At 42.0% G+C, this 23,131-nt stretch overlaps 2 protein-coding genes across 2 annotated transcripts in view; one reads left to right on the top strand and one right to left on the bottom strand.

Moving 5' to 3' along the window:
• LOC135310808 (potassium/sodium hyperpolarization-activated cyclic nucleotide-gated channel 1-like) overlaps positions 1–23,131 on the top strand; it is a 281,354-nt gene that overhangs the window by 45,663 nt on the left and 212,560 nt on the right. The window contains exon 2 of the mRNA XM_064439797.1: positions 1,673–2,096. Coding sequence (XP_064295867.1) covers positions 1,673–2,096 — 424 coding nt within the window. The remainder of the gene's footprint in view (positions 1–1,672; positions 2,097–23,131) is intronic.
• Positions 21,649–23,131, bottom strand: part of LOC104047827 (NAD(P) transhydrogenase, mitochondrial-like) — an 849,989-nt gene continuing 848,506 nt past the window's right edge. Inside the window, exon 4 of the mRNA XM_064439802.1 lies at positions 21,649–21,836. Within this exon, the coding sequence (XP_064295872.1) occupies positions 21,783–21,836 (54 nt within the window). The 3' untranslated portion in view covers positions 21,649–21,782. The remainder of the gene's footprint in view (positions 21,837–23,131) is intronic.

Here is a 23,131-nt window from a genome sequence, read left to right as displayed (position 1 = left end):
CACGAGCTTTGTTGCCCTCCTCTGGACGCATTCAAGTACCTTAACATCCTTCTTAAATTGTGGGGCCCAGAACTGCACACAGTACTCAAGGTGAGGCCGCACCAACGTTAAATACAGCGGGATAATCACCTCTTTTGACCGGCTGGTTATACTGTGTTTAATGCACCCCAGGATGCTGTTTGCCCTCTTGGCTGCCAGGGTACACTGCTGACTCATATTGAGCCTGCTGTCAACCAGCACACCCAGATTCCTCTCTGCAGGGCTGCTCTCCAGACACTCTAGATCCCTCTGAAAGGCCTCTTGTCCATCAAGAGAGTCAACAGCACCTCCCAGTTTGATATTGTCATGGTTTTAGCTAGGATAGAGTTAATTTTCTTCGCTGCAGCTGGCATAGTGCTCTGCTTTGGACTTAGTATGAAAACAATGTTGATAACACATCGATGTTTTGGTTGGTGCTGGGTAGCGCTTGTACTAGTCAAGGACTCTTCTAGCTTCCCATGCTCTGCCGGGTGCACAAGAAGCCGGGAGGGGCAGGGCCACAGCTGAGAGAGCGGATTCAAACTGGCCAGAGGGATATTCCATATCATGTAATGTTATGCCCAGTATGTTAACTGGGAGGAGCTGCCCGGGGGAGGGAAGCAGCAATCGCGGCTCAGGGATGGGAAGTGTCGGTCGGTGGGTGGTGATCGATTGTATCGTTTGTGATTTTGGCTTTTTTTCCCCTTTTTCCCTTTTCCTTTTTATCATATTATCATTATTGTTATTATTATAATAATAATTATAATAATTATTTTATTTTAATTATTAAACTGTTCTTACCTCAACCCACAAGTTTTTTTGTGCTTTTGCTCTTCCGATTCTCTCCCCCATCCCACAGGGGTGGGGGGAGTGAGCAAGCGGCTGCGTGGTGTTTAGTTGCCGACTGAGGCTGAACCACGACAAGTATCATCAGCAAACTTGCTAATGGTGCACTCAACTCCTGCATCCAGATCGTTGATAAAAATATTGAAATGAACCAGCCCTTCTTGTTAGTTGGAATAACGTTGGCTAGCTTGCAGTCAGCAGGGACCTCACCAGACTCCCAAGACCTTTGGTAGATGATCAAGAGGGGTCCTGCTGTAACATCTGCTAGCTCCTTCAGTACTCTGGGATGAATCCCATCAGGCCCCATGGACTTATGAACATTCAGCTGATCCCTTGCAATTTTAGCTTCCACAAATGGAAAGTTACTGCTCCCACAGTCGTGGTCCTCCAACTCAGAGCACCATGCAGCCCAATGTCTATCAGTATTATTAAAGACTGAGGCAAAAAAAGCTTTGAATGCCTCCACTTTTTCTTCATCACTATTTGTCAGGTGACCGTCTTCAACAAATATCCGTCCAATGTTTTCTGTGGACCTTCTCTTGCCATTCTGTGATTCTGTGATTCTGTGATACTGAATGAGTCAAAACAATGAGAGTTTTCTTAGCATTAAAAAAATGTTTAAGCATCCTCATATATGTTGTAACTCTATACAAAAGGATATTATAATTACTAACCTCATTTGGGCAAAACTGAAACCGAGTTTAAGTACTGTAATTAATTTGTATAGAACCAAAAATGTACTTGAGGTGAAAAAACGGTGTGATAGAGACCACACAACATCAACCGTTCTGTTTCTTCCTTTTTTTAGGTTTTACTGGGACTTAATCATGCTCATTATGATGGTTGGAAACCTTGTCATTATACCAGTTGGAATCACATTCTTCACAGAACAAACAACACCACCATGGATTATTTTCAATGTGGCATCAGACACTGTTTTTCTATTGGACTTGATCATGAATTTTAGAACTGGGACTGTAAATGAAGACAGCTCTGAAATAATACTGGATCCTAAAATTATTAAGATGAATTACTTAAAAAGCTGGTTTGTTGTTGACTTTATCTCATCAATACCAGTGGATTATATCTTTCTCATTGTAGAAAAAGGAATGGATTCGGAGGTTTACAAAACAGCAAGAGCACTTCGTATTGTGAGATTTACAAAAATCCTCAGCCTGTTACGTTTATTACGCCTTTCAAGACTGATTAGATACATACACCAGTGGGAAGAGGTAAGATATATACGGTTATAACATTATTTGCTAAGATCTTATTCCTACAAAATCTATTCAGGTCTCTCCAAAGAGCTACACACAAACCAGAATGGAATAAAGAGTTTTTACTCCCCAGTTAGTGTCATTACATACAGGTGCTAGTAGAAAAGCCTTATTGGAAAAAAGCACAAAGGAGTAACCATCTTCTGTCTGCTAACCACAGAGATCAAAAATATGCTTGGGACCATCAGCACAATGACCATGGACACGCTCCTTCTGAGAATATTAGAAATTTTAGCAACCACCTAAAACTGCATTTGAGTTTGGTGACTAGCACTTAGACTTATGAAGTTAATACTCTTGTAATTACAGAAAACTTAAAATACATGTTCATATTTTTCTATTTCAGGAGAGATTGAAATAATTTATAGTTGAGTAGATTTCCTAGAACACTTGTTGTTTGAAGGCTGTAGGCTGAATATATTGAATGCAGTCTTTCTTCATAAAAAATGGGCAGTTCGAGTTTTGAGTAATTTTCTTCTAAACTGTCAACTCTACTGTTTCCCCATGTGACCTTATGCTGCCTGCCAATTTGGCATGGTGATGTTCCCAGGAAATTATGGCATTCCATAATTTGGCATGCTCATGGCTAGGAAGTGTTTAATGCTTTGGCACATAGCACCATGATTCAGTAATTTTGTTTCTTTCCTGTCTCTGTTTCTGTAGTTCTAAATATCATAATATGTTTTAAAAGGAAGCGCTAAAACCATAGGAAAATAATTGCTGTTTTCTAACTCTTTCTTGCAGCAAGTGTAATGAGAATTATTTTGTAAAGCCTTTTCACAGAAACACTGTTAAAATAGATTTGCATAAATTTAACTATTTTAGTAAATATTTATTTAATTAAATGAATATTGAAAAATTATTTGGTACCATTTCTGGTGCTTTTTCTGCTGGTTATCTCCCTTTTAAAGTATTATGTTCACTTTCCAGTTTAATAGAAACCTAAATACAAGGCCATGTCACAAATAATGTCAGATTATATTTAAAAATGGCATGATGCTGGATGATACTAAGTATCAAAGTCTAATAAGTTTATGGTTGTTTCTCAAAACCCTTCTGAAATAGGTAATTATTTTTATTACTGTATTTTGCGAATTCTACTTCTTTTTGGCTCCCTGTAATGCAGTGTAACTATATTTTTGACACAGAAATATAACACTGCAGTTTTGTACTCAGTTAAGCTAAGGCAAATGATTAAGCATATCTTGCAGTTTTACCATAAAGCTGTGCTTTTGTCTCCGTGTTTTACAGAGAGACAACCTTCTGAAATGTGTTCAATGACATTATTTTCTGGAAGCTTGAGTTAATAGCTTGCCACTATAAAGCCCTACTAAGCAGAGACATTAATACTTTTTCCCCCCCTCCCATCTGTTGTCAAAAATAAATCAGATATTCTAAATTAAATGTAGTTGAATTGAGCACTAAGTGGGACTAGAAGTGACCAGAAGATGTGGTCCAAACCAGCAATAGCTGATGTTTGGCTCATGTAATCTATAGCTAATGGCTGCTAATGTCTCCAGGCTGCTTGATTGCAACTTTGCCTTTGATTCCGCTGGTAAAACTTGCAAAATATTTCTCGTATGATGCTTTATTTGGCAAGTATTGAAAAATAAGTAGAGCCCATCTTTTTGTGTTTGATAACACATAATAGAGCCCCCTGGATGTGCTCAGGAAGGTGAAAGAGGATCTGAAATATATTTTTTTTTGTTTTTGAGCCTGCAATAAAGCAGCAAGAAGCTTGTTGGCTGCTTTTAAAAAAAGTGTTCTGATGACTGTGAGAACATGTGGGAACAGTGATTAATATGTAGACTGAATCAAGTTTTGATAAATCCCAAAATGAAATGTGTGCATATTTGGCTTTTGTTATCACAGTAGCTGATTATTATTTTGAATGTAGGGTGTGAAACTGTTCTGCATGGTGATTCATTACCACTTTGGAGAAATTGTATGTTATAGCACTGTAATGTTTTAAAACAACAAAACTGGCTAGGCATGAACTTTGCTGAATTAGGAAACAATAGTTGGATGATCCCATAGGGGTAGTCAGTGAGACCTTTGCTGCTGATATTAATCTTTTCTGCACTGTGTGTGTTTGCACATGCACAACAGGGAGCAACTATTAACTAATTTTTATGATACAGAACTAGTGCCTGTTTGTGTGTGGTTAGAAGGATTTAATAGTTTTTGCATATGGGCTAACATGTTGGTTTTAAATGTGGTGCAGATAAATTTGAAATGCTATGCATTTGGATCCAGAATAATGAGCATTATGTCAAAAATATTGAGAGGACAGTCAGCAAACTCATTCTTCATAAACTGCCAAGAGGATACTTCCTAGAAAACTGATTAATGAACAAACCAGGATGTATAATAAGGCTTTTATCCCACTGAGATATTTATACATCCTCAAACAGAAAAGACAGGTTGAAATTGTATGAGATTTTCCTTTTTTAGTACCACATACCTGGACTTCAGTTCGTTAGTATACTGAACTTTAAGATGAGTAGGCAAAAATTTAAAAGATTTTTATATGATACTAGTGAAACATGGTTCCTTTTCTTTATTTATTCTCACATAATTTAAATCAATTAAATCAGGATCAAGCTGCTAACAGCCACAGAGTAATATCAAGGTAAATAATGTATGCATTGTAAAAGCTTTCTCCTTAACTATTATTAGGGAACAGAGCTATAGCCTGTGGTGCAATATATATGAAATCTGACTGGTATATTAATATAAATCTCGTGATAAAAGTTTATTCAAATGAATGACTCAGTGGAAATGAGAAAAAAAAACCACTTAAACAAGGGGACAGGAGATATGCTGGCAGGAATGGATTTACTGAATTTGCAAATTCACATTGTCCTAAAAATGGTTTTAGCTACAATATCTAATACACAAGTATTTACAACCCAGATGTTGAAAAATATATCATATACATAGTTAAACAAAATGATATATCATGCAAGAAAAATATTGTTATTTAAATTGCTGATTGCAGAAAATATACCTCTGCAATAATTTCTTACAGTGGGCTTGTTTTGGATTTATTTATTTTTTTAGCATAGGTTCCTAAAAATACCAAACAGGAAGTACCGGACCTAATTCTTAATTACTTTAAGTTTATTAAAATCAGAGAATACAGTATGAGAGTGTTGTGGTTTAGTCCCATGGCAGCAACTAAGCACCACACAGCCACTCAGTCACTCCCCCACAGTGGGATGGGGGAGAGAATCAGAAGGGTAAGAGTGAGAAAACTCATGGGTTGAGATAAAGACAGTTTAATAGGTAAAGCAAAACAGTAATAGTAATAGTAATAATAACAATAATAATATAATGAAAAAGAAAAGCAAAAGCTGCACATGCAAGCAAAACAAATCAAGCAATTCATTCACTCTTTCCCATGGGAAGGCAGGTGTTCAGCCATCTCCAGGAAAGCAGGGCTCCATCAAGTGTAACAGTTACTTGGGAAGACAAACGCCATTGTTATCCTGAAAAGCAGGTTTTTTCCCCGGTGTGCAAAACACCAAACGACACCCAGAGCAGAGGTATTTTATTTAATTCATTTTTGCTCAAAGATGGGTGCTAGGTGGTAACCCCACAAAGCTAGCACCCTGCACCGAGAAACTACAAGCATTTATACAGTTAAATGTGTCAATCACAGCTAATATTGACACGTCTCAGCTAATAATTGGTTCATTCCTTTCTCGCTTCTATGTAAAGGTACAGCTCACTTTTAATTTACCACACATGCTCAGAGAGTGAGGGGCATATTTGAGAGGGGGGTGTTTCTGGCCTATGGCTGTGATTTTTAGTATTATAATGAGGATAGTTCACCTAAAGGACACTTTTGTTTTAGTTCTTATCTACAGCCCTTGATAGTTCTCCTTGACTATAACCTTTATCACCCTGTCCTAGGTGTCTTCTCAGGCGGGATGTTTGCTTTGATCAGTCTCTAAGCTCTCCTTAAGGATATAGTCATAAAACAAGTGCTTCCCTATCTCTCAGTTCCCTCCTCTGGCCATCAAATTCTGTTTTGCCAAGCTCACATGGTTCATTGTTATGGCTTAGCGGAAAACTCCATTTTCTTCAGGATACCACCATCACTCCGAACATCCCCCCACCCCTTCTTGTTCTCCCAGCTGTATATACTGAGCATGACATCATATGGTATGGAATATCCCTTTGGTCAGTTTGGATCAGCTGCCTTGGCTGTGACCCCCCCCCTTCTGGCTTCTTGTGCCCCTAGCAGAGCATGGGAAGCTAGAAAAGTCCTTGACTAGTATAAGCACTACTTAGCAACAACTAAAACATCAGTGTGCCATCAACACCATTCTCATACCAAATCCAAAACACACTATACCAGCTACAGTGAGGAAAATTAACCCTACCCCAGCCAAAACCAGTACAGAGAGAACCAATAACATATTCCTGATATGATCAGAACGTGAATGTGCAGAGAACTAGACAGTAGTTAACTTCAAACCAAAGCCATAGGAAAAAATATGTTTGAATAATATAAAATAATTATAGAATATGGAACAATCAAATTCATAATTCTTTTTTGTAAGATACTTCTAAAAGAGATTGAGACTGCTTAAGCTACTGACCCCTGAACATTTTACATAGGTTTACATGCAACTATTGTTCTTCTTAGTTACCAATGCTCATATATAACTGAACAATTAAAATAAGAAAATAAACAAAAATATGAACAATTAGGAATAAATGCATTATTACAATCAACTAATTTACACTCTTAAATATGAATTCTTTTTTTTTTTGTTTTGGTTAAGAGATGTCAAATGATATGCCGCTTTGCTTTACATATGCTTATGATATAAATTTACTGATTGTTTCAAACAACAGTATTTTCTAAAAGCTGCTTAAAAAACAGACTTTAATAGCTTTGCTTAAAGCTATTCTAATCACAGGACAAGATCTAGTAGATGTATGAATAAAGAAAAGTGGTACTTATCAAAACTGTACCCTAAGTCTTTCTCATTCTGAGATGCCTGATTATTTAGAATTAGAACAAATTTTTAAGTGACTGAAAGCTTATTGCAAGATGTGCAAAAAAGGTTATGTTCTGCAAAAAATTATCTATCAAAATATACAATAACTGTAAATTGCGACCATGTCTTATTTTGTTTGACTTGTACTGTAATCTGGTTTTCAATTTGCCGTACTTTTTGAAGACTCATGAACCTAAAGAAGCTTTGAAATCCATTCTATTGCTAAAGCTCAAGCGTTTAATGAAACATATTCCCAGAACTTGATGACACCAAGCTGAGTGGTGCAGTTGACACACCTGAGGGACAGGGATGCCATCCAGACTTGTTCTCTAGACCCTTCACCAGCTTCAGTGAAGCTTTGGATGCACTCCAACAACTCAATGTCCCTATTGTAGTGAGGGGCCCAAAACTGAACACAGTATTCAAGGTGAGGCCTCATCAGCATCGAGTACAGGGGGTCGGTCGCTTCATTAGTCCTGCTGGCCACACGATTTCTGATACAAGCCAGGATGCTCTTGGCCTTCTTGGCCACCTGGGCACACTGCCAGCTCAGATTCATCTGGCTGTTGACCAACACCACCAGGTCCTTTTCCACCAGGCAGCTTTCCAGCCATTCTTCCCCAAGCATTGCATGGGGTTGTTATGACCCCAGTGCAGGACCCGGCACTTGGCCTTGTTGAACCTCATACAATTGGCCTTGGCCCACCGATCCAGCCTGTCCAGGTCCCTCTGTAGAGCCTCCCTACCCTCAAGCAGATTGACACTCCTGCCCAACTGGGTGTTGTCTGCAAACTTACTGAGGGCGCACTCGATCCCCTCGTCCAGATCAGTGATAAAGATATTAAACAGAACTGGCCCCAATACTGAGCCCTGGGGAACACCACTCGTGACCAGCCGCCAACTGGATTTAGCTCCATTCACCACAGCTCTTTTGGCCCAGCCAGCCAGCCAGTTTTTTATCCAGCGAAGAGTACACCCATCCAAGCCATGAGCCTCCAGCTTCTCTAGGAGGGTTCTGTGGGAGACAGTGTCAAAGGCTTTACTAAAGTCCAGGCAGACAACACCCACAGCCTTTCCCTCATCCACTAAGCGGTTTACCTTGTCATAGAAGGAGATCAGGTTAGCCAAGCAGGACTCATGCTGACTGGGCCTGATCCCCTGGTTGTCCTGCACATGCCATGTGATGGCATTCAAGATGTATCACTCCATAACCTTCCCCAGTATTGAGGTCAGGCTGACTGGCCTGTAGTTCCCCGGATCCTCCTTCCGGCCCTTCTTGTAGATAGGCCTCACATTTGCTAACCTCCAGTCAACTGGGACCTCCCTGGTTAGCCAGGACTGCTGATAAATGACAGAAAGTAGCTTGGTGAGCACTTCCGCCAGCTCCCTCAGTACCCTTGGGTGGATCCCATCCAGCCCCATAGACTTGTGAGTGTGTCTAAGTGGTGTAGCAGGTCACTAACCATTTCCCCTTGGATTATGGGGTCTTCATTCTGCTCCCCGTCTCTGTCTTCCATCTCAGGGGGCGGGGTACCCCAAGAACAATTGGTCTTACCATTAAAGATGGAGGCAAAGAAGGCATTAATTACCTCAGCCTTTTCCTCATCCTTTGTCACTAATTTTCCCCCTGCATCAAATAAAGTATGGAGATTCTCCTTAGCTCTCCTTTTGTTGTTAATGTATTTATAGAAAGATTTTTTTATTGTCTTTTAGGGCAGTAGCCATAATAATTTCTATTTGGGCTTTGGCCTTCTAATTTTCTCCCTGCATAACCTCACAACATCTTTGTAGTCCTCCTGAGTTGCTGGCCCCTTCTTCCAAAGATCATAAATGCTTTTTTTTTTTTCCCCTGAGTTCCAGCCAAAGCTCTCTGTTCAGCCAGGCCGGTCTTCTTCCCCACTGGCTTGTCTTTTGGCTCATAGGGATGGCCTGCTCCTGCACCTTTAAGATTTCCTTCTTGAAGTATGTCCAGCCTTCCTGGACTCCTTTGCCCTTCAGGACTGCCTCCCAAGGGACTCTCCCAACCAGGCCCTTAAACAGGCCAAAATCTGCGCTCCAGAAGTTCAAGGTAGCAGTTCTGCTAACCCCCCTCCTTACTTCTCCAATAATCAAAAAGTCTATTATCTCATGATCACTGTGCCCAAGATGGCCTCCAACCATCACATCACCCACAATTCCTCTGTTCACAAAAAACATGTCCAGCGGGTCACCTTCCCTAGTTGGCTCACTCACCAGCTGTATCAGGATATTATCTTCCACACACTCCAGGATCCTCCTAGACTGTTTCCTCTCCTCTGTATTGTATTTCCAGCAGATATCTGGTACGTTGAAGTCCCCATGAGAATAAGGGCTAGCGATCGTGAGACTTCTCTCAGCTGCTTATAGAATATTTCATCTGTCTCTTCATCCTGGTTGGGTGGTCTATAACAGATTCCCATCGTGATATCTGCCTTTTTGGCCTTTCTCCTGATTCTTACCCATAAACACTCGACCCTTTCATCACCGTCATCAAGCTCTAGACAGTCAAAATGCTCCCTAACATACAGGGCTACCCCACCTCCTCTCCTTCCTTGCCTATCCCTTCTGAAGAGCTTATAGCCATCTATTGCAGCACTCCAGTTGTGTGAGTCATCCCACCATGTCTCTGTGTCTGCAGCTATATCATAGTTTTCCAGCTGCACAATGGCTTCCAACTCCTGTTTGTTGCCCATGCTATGTGCATTGGTGTAGATGCACTTCAGCTGGGCTTTTGATCCTGCCACCTTTTTTGGGGTAGAAGCCCTAATTCCTACATGACTATTCTCAGGCACTTCTGTAGTTTCTAACACATCAACAGTAGCAGATGAAGAATGATTAAGTAGTATTCTACCTCTTCACAGTGTTTTTCATGGCAGATCAAGTATTTGTACTTGAAAAACAGTTATGTATTCTGTGTTATGTGATTTGAAAGAATTGCCATAGATTTCTTGGATATGGGAAGAAGAGTTCATTAGCTCACTAGTGTTGGTTGATGAACACTACTATGTAGGTAGAACAAAATCAATTATAACAACTCTTAAACGTATAGAGACTTATCAAAATTATCACCTGATTTGGTCCATTAATAGACTTTCAATCTTCTACTTGCTATGTCTAGTTTAGAAAAAATATTTCTACCAATGAATAAAGCACATTTTTATAAGCCTTTTATCCTTAAGCACTCAATGTGAAGTTTTATGATAACGCATAGAAAAGCATGTCTCTGTAAGAGCTTGGTGACTTAATCTACCTCCTGGTTGAAAGTGTGATGAGATAAACTATCAGTAACTGAAAAATGATAAAAGGTGGTCTAACACTGACACAGATCTGCTGCCTCGATAACTAATCAGTATAAGAACAAACAATGAGCCAAAATTGCTCAGAAAAAATGGAGAGGTATATTTTAAAAGGTATGGTAAAATCTGCACTCCTTCAGAACAATGCCTGACATGGCATATCTTTCATTTTAGGCAGTTCTTCAAAATATATTTCTACCCTAAATAACAGCTTTATAATTCACAATGCTCTCTTTGCTGGCATTTAAAAATACTGTGGTCTTAACTTAGCCTGTTAGCCATGCTAAGTGCACCAGCATCAGAAAAGGCTGCTATTCTACCTGTTGTAAGTTAATGTTTCTTTCACTGTTTACAATTTCTTCCACTGAAATTGAGTTCCAAATGCAGTTTCTATTGTATTGTAATCTCTTCTGTGACCTTGGGTGATTTTGCCTGTAGCATGTGCCGTCACCAACTTTTTGTGTTTGGTTGGTTGTTTTTTTTTCCCCAAAATGACATATTTTCGGGGTTCCTGATTTGCCATATCTTTCTTTGATTCCTTGAAGTAGTGAGGTATGACCTATCTGAAAGTAGAATTCCAAATCTGAGATTTCTTAAATCAGTAGACAGCTGAAGATTCCCCTTTCTTCGCAGTTGTTTGTTTGCTATGGAGTGTTTGGCATATAAAAATGCATCATAAGATACAAGGTTATATTGTCCTATCTCACCCAATTCCTAGACAGTCAGCACTTTTAAAATTGGGAACCAGTTGGGTTTTGGCCTTCTCAGGGTAATGCACGTTGGCTTATAACCTTGACATAGTTGACAGCATTCCAGAATGATATTTAATATATACCAATGCTTACATTTCATTGTTGTCAGTGATTTCCCTGGTGCTATAGCACCATTCTTCAAGAAAGTGTTACAAACTCACTTTGTTCTATGTCTCTTAGGTATGTCATCAATAAGACGTTATAAGAATCATAGAATCATTAAGGCTGGAAAAGACTTCTAAGATCAAGTCCAATGATCAACCCAACAATACCATGCTGCCTAAACCATGCCCCAAAGTGCAATGTCTACATGTTTTTTGAACACCTCCAGGGATGGTGATGCCACCACCTCTCTGGGCAGCCTGTTCCAATGCCTGACCACTCTTGCAGTAAAGAAATTTTTCCTAATATCCAACATCCCTTGATGCAGCTTGAGGCCATTTCCTCTCATCCTATTGCTAGCAGCTTGGGAGAACAGACCAACACCCACCTCACTGCAACCTCCTTTCAGGTAGCTGTAGAGAGTGATAAGGTCTCCCCTCAGCCTCCTCTTCTCCAGGCTAAACAACCCCACTTCCCTCAACCTCTCCTCATAAGACCTGTTCTCAAGACCCTTCACCAGCTTTGTTGCCCTTCTCTGGACACACTCCAGCAACTCAATGTCCCTATTGTAGTGAGGGGCCCAAAACTGAACACAATATTCAAGGTGTGGCCTCACCAGTAGAGAGTACAGGGGCATGATCACTACCCTACTCCTGCTGGCCACACGATTCCTGATTCAAGCCAGGATGCTGTTGGCCGCCTTGGCCACCTGGGCAAACTGCTGGTTCATATTCAGCCAGCTGTTAACCAATACCCCTCTGCAGTGGCCAAAGATGATCACTAAAATGTTCCTTTTCTTTGTAATGTAGATTAACTGTCACACATCCTTGATCCAGCAGTATTCACGTCTGTATCCTTTTATCCTGTTGATTCCTTAAGATCAATGAGGTTGCAGGAATCTCTATACCAAATAGGAAGCAACTCATTAAGAACTTGAATAGGATGGGCAAGCCCTTTTTGATGGTCTGTGTCGTGGTTCAGCCCCAGTTGGCAACTAAACACCACGCAGCCGCTTGCTCACTCCCCCCACTCCTGTGAGATGGGGGAGATAATCGGAATAACAAAAGCAAAAAAAAACTTGTGCATTGAGGTAAGAACAGTTTTATAATTAAAATAAAATTATAATGATGATAATGATGATTATAGTCATAACAATAACGATAATATAATGCAAAGGAAAAGGGGAAAAGGGGAAAAAACAGCAAACAAATTATATAACCGCTGACCACCCGCCGACCAATGCTGCCAGTCCCCAAGCCACGATCGCTGCTTCCCTCCCCCGGGCAGCCCCTCCCAGTTAACATACTGGGCATGACGTTACATGATATGGAATATCCCTTTGGCCAGTTTGAATCCGCTGTCTTAGATGTGCCCCCTCCCCTCCCGGCTTCTTGTGCACCTGGCAGAGCATGGGAAGCTAGAAGAGTCCTTGACTAGTACAAGCACTACCCAGCACCAACCAAAACATCGGTGTGTTATCAACGTTGTTTTCATACTAAGTCCAAAGCACAGCACTATGCCAGCTGCAGTGAAGAAAATGAACTCTATCCAAGCTAAAACAATGACAGAGCACTGTCTAATGCTAGCCAATGAAATATTGTTTCTAAAGTCTTATTTCTCAAGCTACTTAGAACTGATTTATTTGATATTTTAGTTTTGTTTTTGTTCAGAAATAGTGCATAACATGGATTGTCTCATTTTGGTATGGCTCCTTATTATTTTGTTAAAGATCTTTAAAGAAACGCAAGTTTTATTGATGTTGTGAAACATTCAGTTCTGCTGGGGAGTATCATTGTTCCCTACAGTCTTTATTTTGGAGCATTTGGCAGACTTTTAGGCTTCAGGGCTAAGACATGGAATACTTTGAAGGCCTGAATTTGAATATTGCAAATTCTAAAGAGAAGATAGGTTTCATGTGCTGAGTTCTTTTTTCTTCATAATGTCTTATATTAAGTGATTCTCTATATTTAAGATACATTTATGAAGGAATCACATTAATAACTTATAGGGAGGGAGGGGACACTGGGAAACTCCCAGGGGGTCTGTCTGCTGTAACACCTCTCACTAGAGTAGGGGAACTGCTAGATTTCCTTGAAGATGCTTCATGATACAAATTTTTCTTTTCAGTTCCATGAGCAATATAAAAAATAATGACAAATGCAACTGTGCTGGGTAGCTATAAGGCCAGCAAGCTTCAGTTTCTTGAAAAAAACATATTTAAAACTTTTAATAATATTTTCAGTCCATTATGAATGGTATGTTCCATGTATATAATTTATTTAGGTCTGGATGTTATTTTGTCCACCTTTTGATTTTCTTTGGGAGAAAGCAGCAGGGAGGTTACTGTAACCGATGAAAGGAAAATTACACTATTAAACTATTAAATATTTCTTACCCATTAGCAGGGTTTATCTTTTCTTATTCTGCTATTTTTATGTACCACAGACAATTCCAGTAACAGCAGTAGCAATGTCTGACCTTGTGTTGTAAGACACCCAAGTGGCATGCCAATCATGCCTTAATTTTGGCAGTGGTAAGTTAAAGCTCTAGGATAGTTAGAGCTAGAATTTTCTGCAAATATGAGCTTTCAACAGAGGATGCCAATTCATGATTGCCAATAACAATAGTAATAATAATAACGATGATGATAATTAAAAAAAAAGTGTGATGGTACCAATGACAGCTCTTTAGTGAGGAAAAAATTTCTCATATCTGAATATTTTCCATCAAAGCAGGGAGGCAAGAGAGAGAGATATGCCAAAAAGAATAATGTTCAGTAAATTAGAGAAGTCATCTAGAGCATAGGATAATCAGATAAAGTCCTCACCCGGCTACTCTCCTCTACTCCCTAAGGAGTGGTTCAAATTATCAGATGACTATCTAATCCCTTTCTGATCTGTTGAAGCAGTTCCATTTTGTTCACTAGGCAACTATTTAGGAAATAATTAATCTATTCTTTATCTCACATAAGTGGTCAGGCCTCCAGTGAAAAATGCCTCACTATTTATTTTTTGTTCTATTGCAAAAATGTCTTGGATCTGTTATAGTGCACATAGGAATGTGTCTGTGTTTTATTTGAAGTTGTAGGGGCTTTTAGGATGAGGAGAACCTTTCCTGCTTATTCCTAAAGATAAGCAGATGTTATGTCTGCATCCTATTCCAAAGTTTCAGCATCAAATTGAAATTAGTATTGTAAAATGTGTTCATCTGATTCGTGTCAATATGGAACTGTTTGTGCTTGTGTAACCGAGGGCCGTTCAATTGACTTGTTAACTGTCTTAATGGTTGGAATGTTGACTGGTGATTTGTTGCTAACAGTGGAAGCATCCTGATACAAAGGAGAGTGCCAAGATGGGGGGGGCCACAGGTCGGCCAGTGATGATGGCAGGGAACTTCTTGGCTCAGAAGGCGCTAAAGCATGAAAACTGGGGGAAAGGTAATTCCGGCAGGGGGAGATTGCGACCACCGACCCAATTCAGGACCAAAAAGACTTGCCCCCCGACACCCGTAAAGAGCATGCGTGCTAATCTACATGGCAAGCGTGGCTAATTTAAATACGGCTGACCAACGGCAAGTGGGATGCTTATCACTGACCAATGAGTGTAAACTTAGGCGTGTTTTTACTAATTGTTATTAATTAAGTAACTGAATATAAACCCTGTAGTATTGTATGACGGTATGCGCGTTAGGCGGAAGGATCCCCCGTGCATCCAGCGCTGCTTGCTTGTCTCTATTCAATAAATTGTAAACTTTATAACAATTGGGGGCTTGTCTGGGATGGTCTTGGTTCCTGAATTCTGACTTGATCTAGGAGTGGCGCCCCACCATTTGGTGGCTCCTAGTCAGGTTGGATTAGGGCTATACGCCATCCTGAACCCGAACAGGGACAAGCAAAGAATTTAATTTTTATAAGCTCCCTTGCCGGCTGCAGCAGTTTGTTTTGCCCGTAATTCTGCGCGCGAAGATCCAAACGAAGGCGACGGAGTCGTAAGTATTTAGGCTGTATACCGTTTGGTTGGGTGGGATTCGGTTGCCTGTGTGTGTAAGAGTGTGACTGAGACGGAACCTAGTTCCGAAGTGATTGTGGAGGTCTTCTAACCGCGGTTCCAATCTCCCGCGAGGGACTTGGCCGGTGAAGGACCGAAGTGATTCCTATAGGATTCGTGGGAGGGTGATAGGTCCTAAACCCCCTGCAAGACACTCTTACTGGTAACCAAGGGCTGTAGGAATTGCCACAGTAAAATTCCTAGATGGGTCAGACAGAATCGAGGACCCAGGACCAGAAGAAAGGGAGCAAACTACCAGATTAGAAATTGGAATGAAAGGGGCCCCAGAAAAGGAAAAAGTAAATTAAAATTGGTTCAATATTGTATGGTTGAATGGCCGAAGGAACCTTTAAGACCACTTGTCTTTTGGCCTGTTTTTGGATCTTTTGAAGACTGGATTTGCCAGGCCTTGAATATATATGTTCAAAGGAACCTTTTAGTCAGGAGGAAAGTGATTATGCAGGATTATGGATCAGGACTTCACGTCCTTTTCCAGCCTCAATAGATGAAAACTTTGAGGAAGAAGGAGATAAAAATGAAAAAGAAAGGGAAGAAGATGATAAATGGGAACCACTGGACAACCTGCCATCCCCATATCCTAATAATCCACCTCTGGTAGCGGCTTCCCCTCCAGTGGCCGTATTACCTCCACCAGTCCCACTGTTATCCCTGCCTCCCCCACCAACAGCACCGGAATTGGATCAACCGCCGGCTGCATGTACGAGAAGTAGGACTGCCATATCTGAGGGGGCTTCTCTATATCCCTTACGAGAGGTACCCCTCGGAGGGAATCAGGGAGGCATCGGGTTTGTGGCAGTACCATTAAATACCACAGATGTAAGAAACTTTAAGAAAGAAATGGGGACCCTATTGGATGATCCCCTCGGCGTAGCTGAAAAATTAGATCAATTCCTAGGCCCCAACACTTATACCTGGGAAGAAATACAGTCCATTTTAGGAATCCTATTTACTGCTGAAGAAAGGGGAATGATTAGACAAGCTGGAATAAGGATTTGGGAAAGACAGAATCAGGCAGGACTCCCGGGAGATCAGAAATGACCAAATGTGGATCCCCACTGGGATCATCAACAACCTCAAGGAAGACAGAATATGAGGGATTTGAGAACATTAATCATACAGGGAATAAGGGAAGCGGTTCCCCGAGGGCAAAACATTAATAAAGCATTTAATGAACAAGGGAAAGACGAATCTCCAACAGAATGGTTGGAGAGGTTGAGGAAAAGCTTACAAATGTATTCTGGAATTGATCTGAATACAGTGGCTGGGACCGCACTCCTTAGAACACAATTCGTAGCCAAATCTTGGGGGGATATAAGAAGGAAATTAGAAAAACTGGAAGACCGGCAAGAAAGAGGATTAGAGGAGTTAGGAGGGATGAAGAAAAGCAGAAAGCAAAAGCAAAAATTTTTTGTAGCAGCAGTAAGAGAAAGTCAGAAAAATAAGACTCCATCTGGAGAGAAAAGGGAAAAAAGAATAGAGCAGACACCCCGGGGACAACCTTACCGAGAGAGATTCACAACTCCCGTCTGTTACTACTGTAACAAGAGGGGACATGTTCAGAAGAACTGCCATAAACGGGAACAAGATGAGAGAATGTTTAAAGAAGAATAAGGGGTGTCAGGGGCTATATCTTCTGGGGACTTCAACATCAACAGAGCCCTTGATAAAATTATTAATTGGTCCCCATAAAGAGGAAGTTTTATTTTTAGTAGATACAGGAGCCGAGAAATCAACCATTCAAAAACTTCCAAAAGGAGTAGAAGAAGGGAAAAGCTATATGTCTGTAGTTGGGGCAAAAGGAGAACCTTTTAAAGTACCTATTTTGAAAGATGTAGAAATAGAGACAGAAAAGAAAATTTACCTTAATGATTTACTTTTGCTCCCTGAAGCGGAGTACAATTTATTAGGAAGGGATTTGATTTTTAAGTTAAATTTGGGCATTCAGAGTAAAGGGGATAAATTGATTATACACTTTAACACAAAAAGACGAAGCAGCTGACAAACTTTAGAGAAAATCTTACAAGATTTTACATTACCCAAGGAGGTAAAATTATTACAATATGTGGATGATTTATTAGTAGCAGGAGAAACTGAAGAGGGGACTCGAGAGGCCACCATTAAATTGTTAAATTTTCTGGGGGAGAAGGGATTGAAGGTGTCCCGATCAAAGCTACAGTTTGTAGAACAGGAAGTAAAATACTTAGGACATTGGCTGAGTAAAGGAAGGAAGAAGCTAGATTCTGATAGGATATCTGGGATTCTATCCTTGAGATCCCCACAAACTAAAAAGGAAAATGGACAAATATTGGGATTATTAGGATACTGTAGACCGTGGCTTGAAAATTATAGTGAAAAGGTAAAATTCTTATATGAGAAATTAACTAATAACCAACTCAAGTGGTTCATAGAAGATGACCAGAGATTCGAGGAAATAAAAAAGGCATTAATACAAGCACCTGTATTGAGCCTCCCAGATTTAGAAAAACCTTTCTATCTTTTTGTAAATACATCAAACCAGACAGCATATGGAGTTCTTACTCAAGACTGGGCAGGAATCAAAAAACCTGTGGGGTATTGCTCTAAGTTACTTGATCCAGTAAGCAGAGGATAGCCTGCTTGCCTCCAAGCTCTGGTTGCTAATAGAGGAAGTTTGAAAAATTACTTTTAGTGCTCCTTTAAAGGTGTATACCCCACACAATGTCAGAAATGTTTTACAGCAGAAGGCAGAAAAATGGTTAACAGACAGCCGGATCCTAAAGTATGAAGCAATACTAGTAGACTCCCCTGACTTAGAATTGAGGGTGACTTCTGCCCAGAATCCAGCACAATTTTTGTTTGGAGAGCCATCAGAGGAGGAATTACAACATAACTGTTTAGAGGTAATTGAGGCCCAGACTAAGGGGAGGCCAGATTTAAGGGATACTGAGTTGGAAGATGGGAAGGTGCTGTTTATAGATGGTTCCTCCCGAGTGGTGGAAGGGAAAAGAAAATCAGGATATGCAATAATTAATGAGGACCTAGAACTTGTGGAGTCAGGACCTCTGAGTCCATCATGGTCAGCTCAAGCTTGTGAGCTGTATGCCCTCTGTAGGGCCCTGGAATTATTAAAAGGCAAAAGAGGGACTGTATTTACGGATTCTAAATACGCATGTGGGGTGGTGTCGTGGTTCAGCCTCAGCTGGCAACTGAACACCACGCAGCCGCTCGCTCACTCCCCCCCCACCCCTGTGGGATGGGGAAGAGAATCGGACGAGCAAAAGAACTTGTGGGTTGAGATAAGCACAGTTTAATAACTACAATAGAATGATGATGATAAATGATTATGATAATAATGACAGTAATGTTAATATAATAAAAGGGAAAAGGAAGGAAAGGGAAAACAGGGAAAAAATGCAGAAACACGAACGATACAACCGCTCATCACCCGCCGACCAACGCTGCCCGTCCCCGAGCCGCGATTGCTCCCTCCCTCCCCCGGCCAGCCCCTCCCAGGTAGCATACTGGGCATGACGTTACATGATATGGAATATCCCTTTGGTCAGTTTGAATCCGCTCTCTTAGCTGTGCCCCCTCCCCTCCCAGCTTCTTGTGCACCCAGCAGAGCATGGGAGGCTAGACATGTCCTTGACTAGTATAAGCACTGCCCAGCAACAGCCTAAACATCTGTGTGTTATCTCAACAGGGTTTTTTTTTTCCATGCTAATTTCAAAGCACAGCACTATACCAGCTAGAGTGAAGAAAATTAACTCTACCCCAGCTGAAACCATGATAGTATCCACCCCTTATTCCATATCATTGACATCATGCTCAGGTCCCATACTATTCAGTACAAATTCAATAATCCCTATCCATCTTCTCATCCTTTAACAATACATATATATACAGATTTTCATTTATCATTCCACTAGTTTATGGAACACCCCTGTAGAACGCCTGTGAAATGTCCATTGAGTTCATTTAGTCCATGACTTTGGATTTCATCTCTTGTAAGAGTCCTTCAGAGAGGCGGTGTGTGTGGGGTCAGATTGTTGCATGTCAGTCCTTGTTCCATCACCGCTGCACTGGTAGTTCTTGTTCTCTCACTGCTGCACTTTGCTCGGTTCCATTGAAAGTTCATTTGCTATTATTATTAATTGGGAGATTCCCACCATGATAACATTCCATTGATGCAGCCATAGTAGTGATGACATACAACATCATACAGCAATTAACAGCGTATTATTCAGTGCATTGGCTGTTTTCACCCAAAATTAAATCCCCCTGAGGTACACACTGGACTCCTCCATCCTCCCGCATCACCCACCAAGTGCACTCAGGTCCTCGAGCAAACGCAATCCCACGAGTGGGTTTGCCTCTGCTGGAAGCAGGAATAACCCAGACTGTCTTGCCCAGCATATTTTTTATGTGCACTACAGGGACTCTATCCCCTTCCACAGTACGTAAGGATTCTGATTGGGCAGGGCCAGCTCGCCTGGCAGATCCCCTCGTGTTGACTAACCAAGTGGCTTTTGCTAAATGTGTATCCCAGTGTTTAAATGTTCCACCCCCCATTGCTCTCAGTGTCATCTTTAATAGTCCATTGTATCTTTCGATTTTCCCAGAGGCTGGTGCGTGATAGGGGATGTGATACACCCACTCAATGCCATGCTCTTTGGCCCAGGTGTCTATGAGGTTATTTCGGAAATGAGTCCCATTGTCTGACTCAATTCTCTCTGGGGTGCCATGTCGCCACAGCACTTGTTTTTCGAGACCCAGGATAGTGTTCCGGGCAGTGGCGTGGGGGACAGGATGTGTTTCCAGCCAGCCGGTGGTTGCTTCTACCATGGTGAGAACATGGCGCTTGCCTTGGCGGGTCTGTGGGAGTGTGATATAGTCAATTTGCCAGGCCTCCCCATATTTATATTTCAGCCATCGTCCCCCATACCACAGAGGCTTTACCCGCTTCGCTTGCTTGATTGCAGCACATGTTTCACATTCGTGGATAACCTGCGCAATAACGTCCATGGTCAAGTCCACCCCTCGATCACGAGCCCACCTGTATGTTGCATCTCTCCCTTGATGGCCTGAGGTGTAATGGGCCCATCGAGCTAGAAATAGATCACCCTTATGCTGCCAGTCCAGATCCACCTGAGCCACTTCAATCTTGGCAGCCTGATCTACCTGCTGGTTGTTTCGATGCTCTTCAGTGGCCCGACTCTTGGGGACATGAGCATCCACATGACGTACCTTTACAACCAGGTTCTCTACCCGGGCAGCAATATCTTGCCACAGTGCGGCAGCCCAGATGGGTTTGCCTCTGCGCTGCCAGTTGCTTTGCTTCCACTGCTGCAGCCAGCCCCACAGGGCATTTGCCACCATCCAGGAATCAGTATAGAGATAGAGCACTGGCCACTTTTCCTGTTCAGCAATGTCTAAGGCCAGCTGGATGGCCTTTACTTCTGCAAACTGGCTCGATTCACCTTCTCCTTCAGCAGTTTCTGCTACTTGTCGTGTAGGACTCCATACAGCAGCCTTCCATCTCCGGTGCTTTCCCACAAGGCGACAGGACCCATCAGTGAACAGGGCATATTGCTTCTCATTTTCTGGCAGTGTGTTATACAGTGGGGCTTCTTCAGCACGTGTCACCTCCTCCTCTGGTGATATTCCAAAGTCTTTGCCTTCTGGCCAGTCCATAATCACTTCCAAGATTCCTGGGCGACTGGGGTTTCCTACTTGAGCCCGCTGGGTGATCAGTGCAACCCATTTACTCCACGTAGCATCAGTTGCATGGTGTGTGGAGGGGACTTTCCCTCTGAACATCCAGCCCAGCACTGGCAGTCAGGGTGCCAGGAGCAACTGTGCCTCAGTACCAACCACTTCTGAAGCAGCTCCAACCCCTTCATATGCTGCCAATATCTCTTTTTCAGTTGGAGTATAGCGGGCTTCGGACCCTCTGTATCCCCGACTCCAAAACCCTAGGGGTCGACCTCGGGTCTCCCCTGGTGCTTTCTGCCAGAGGCTCCAGGTAGGGCCATTCTCCCCGGCTGCAGTGTAGAGCACATTTTTTACATCTTGTCCTGCCCGGACTGGCCCAAGAGCTACTGCATGGACTATTTCTCGTTTAATCTGTTCAAAGGCTTGTTGTTGTTCAGGGCCCCATTTGAAATCGTTCTTTTTCCGGGTCACTTGACAGAGAGGGCTTACGATCAGACTGTAGTGTGTGTAGCTGTACGCTTCTACGGGAGAACTTATCTTGGGCCGCATATCTCCGGGACACAGGGCTCTACCCACCCTGGGGACAGTGATGCACAGACATCAATATGATGGATACAAAATGTCCGTTTATTTAGCTGCGTCACACGCTTATATAGCTCTTGCGGTTCCTGTTCCTGCCACTCCTATGGGGAGGAGTCTATCTTTCCGTCACATCCCGTGATCTTCCGGTCGCCGATCCCTGTCTATTCCCCTACAGGTGTGGAATATGCATTCTCCAAAAACCCACAACGCCCAAGAAAGCTTGTGTTTCCTTTTTGCTGGTTGGTGGAGACATGGCTGTTATTTTGTTGATCACATCCATGGGGATCTGACAACGACCATCTTGCCATTTTATTCCCAAGAACTGGATTTCTCGTGCAGGTCCCTTAACTTTACTTTGTTTTATGGCGAAACCAGCTTTCAGGAGGATTTGAACTATTTCCTTTCCTTTCTCAAAAACTTCTTCTGCTGTATTGCCCCACACGATGATGTCATCAATGTATTGTAGGTGTTCGGGAGCTCCACCTTGTTCCAAAGCATTATGGATCAGCCCATGGCAAATGGTAGGACTGTGTTTCCACCCCTGGGGCAGTCGATTCCAGGTGTACTGGACCCCCCTCCAAGTAAAAGCAAACTGTGGCCTGCACTCTGCTGCCAGAGGGATTGAGAAGAATGCATTAGCAATATCAATTGTGGCATACCACTTGGCTGCCTTGGACTCCAGTTCGTACTGAAGTCCCAGCATGTCTGGCACAGCAGCACTCAACGGTGGAGTGACTTCATTCAGGGCATGATAGGCATAAGCCAGACCCCAGCACATGGCAGTGATCCGTATCTCTCTGGAATTGCCAGGGTGACAACAGACTTCCTCCAAATGTTCTACTAATTTTTCAGGATTCTGCACTTGTTCAGGGGTGAAGTCCCACACCACAGGGGGTGCCCACCGTCTTAGGCATTTGCCCATACTTTCCCACATACCCTGACACGCATAGCTATCGAGCCTTGGGACAGATCTCTGGATTATATTCTTAACTTGCTTATTAACCTTAGACAGATCTGATACCACCTGCCAAAGCAATATCAACAGATGTATCTTAACTACACAAGGATGTTCAAGATACTGAAAAGTTGTTGTAATGAGGGAGGAGACATTACATAAGATAGTAGCTACGGTGCCATTCTGTATTTCCTCCATAAAAAACTCCTCAGAGGAGGAGGTATAATTGCTAATTGCCTCCATGAGGTGGTAGCTGTAGTACAGTAACGGCTTCCATGCAAAACCTAAATAACTGATAACAGTCAAGGCCAGTGTTTTAATAACAAGTCTCCTAGGCAAGATATCTCTAATCACTGCAGAGCACAGCCAACTGACAAAACCAACAGCAAGTTTTAACATGTACTTTACAATCGGCATGGTAAAGACTGGACAAACTAATACTGCGAGCAGATGAATCAATGCTGTGACCAGCAACTGTTATTATCTCAAACCCTTCGTGCCCCACGTTG

This window comes from Phalacrocorax carbo (assembly GCF_963921805.1).
Source record: "Phalacrocorax carbo chromosome W unlocalized genomic scaffold, bPhaCar2.1 SUPER_W_unloc_1, whole genome shotgun sequence".
Taxonomy (NCBI): Eukaryota; Metazoa; Chordata; class Aves; order Suliformes; family Phalacrocoracidae; genus Phalacrocorax; species Phalacrocorax carbo.
Note: the sequence above shows the minus strand (reverse complement) of the source record. Positions and strands in the feature narration are given on the sequence as shown.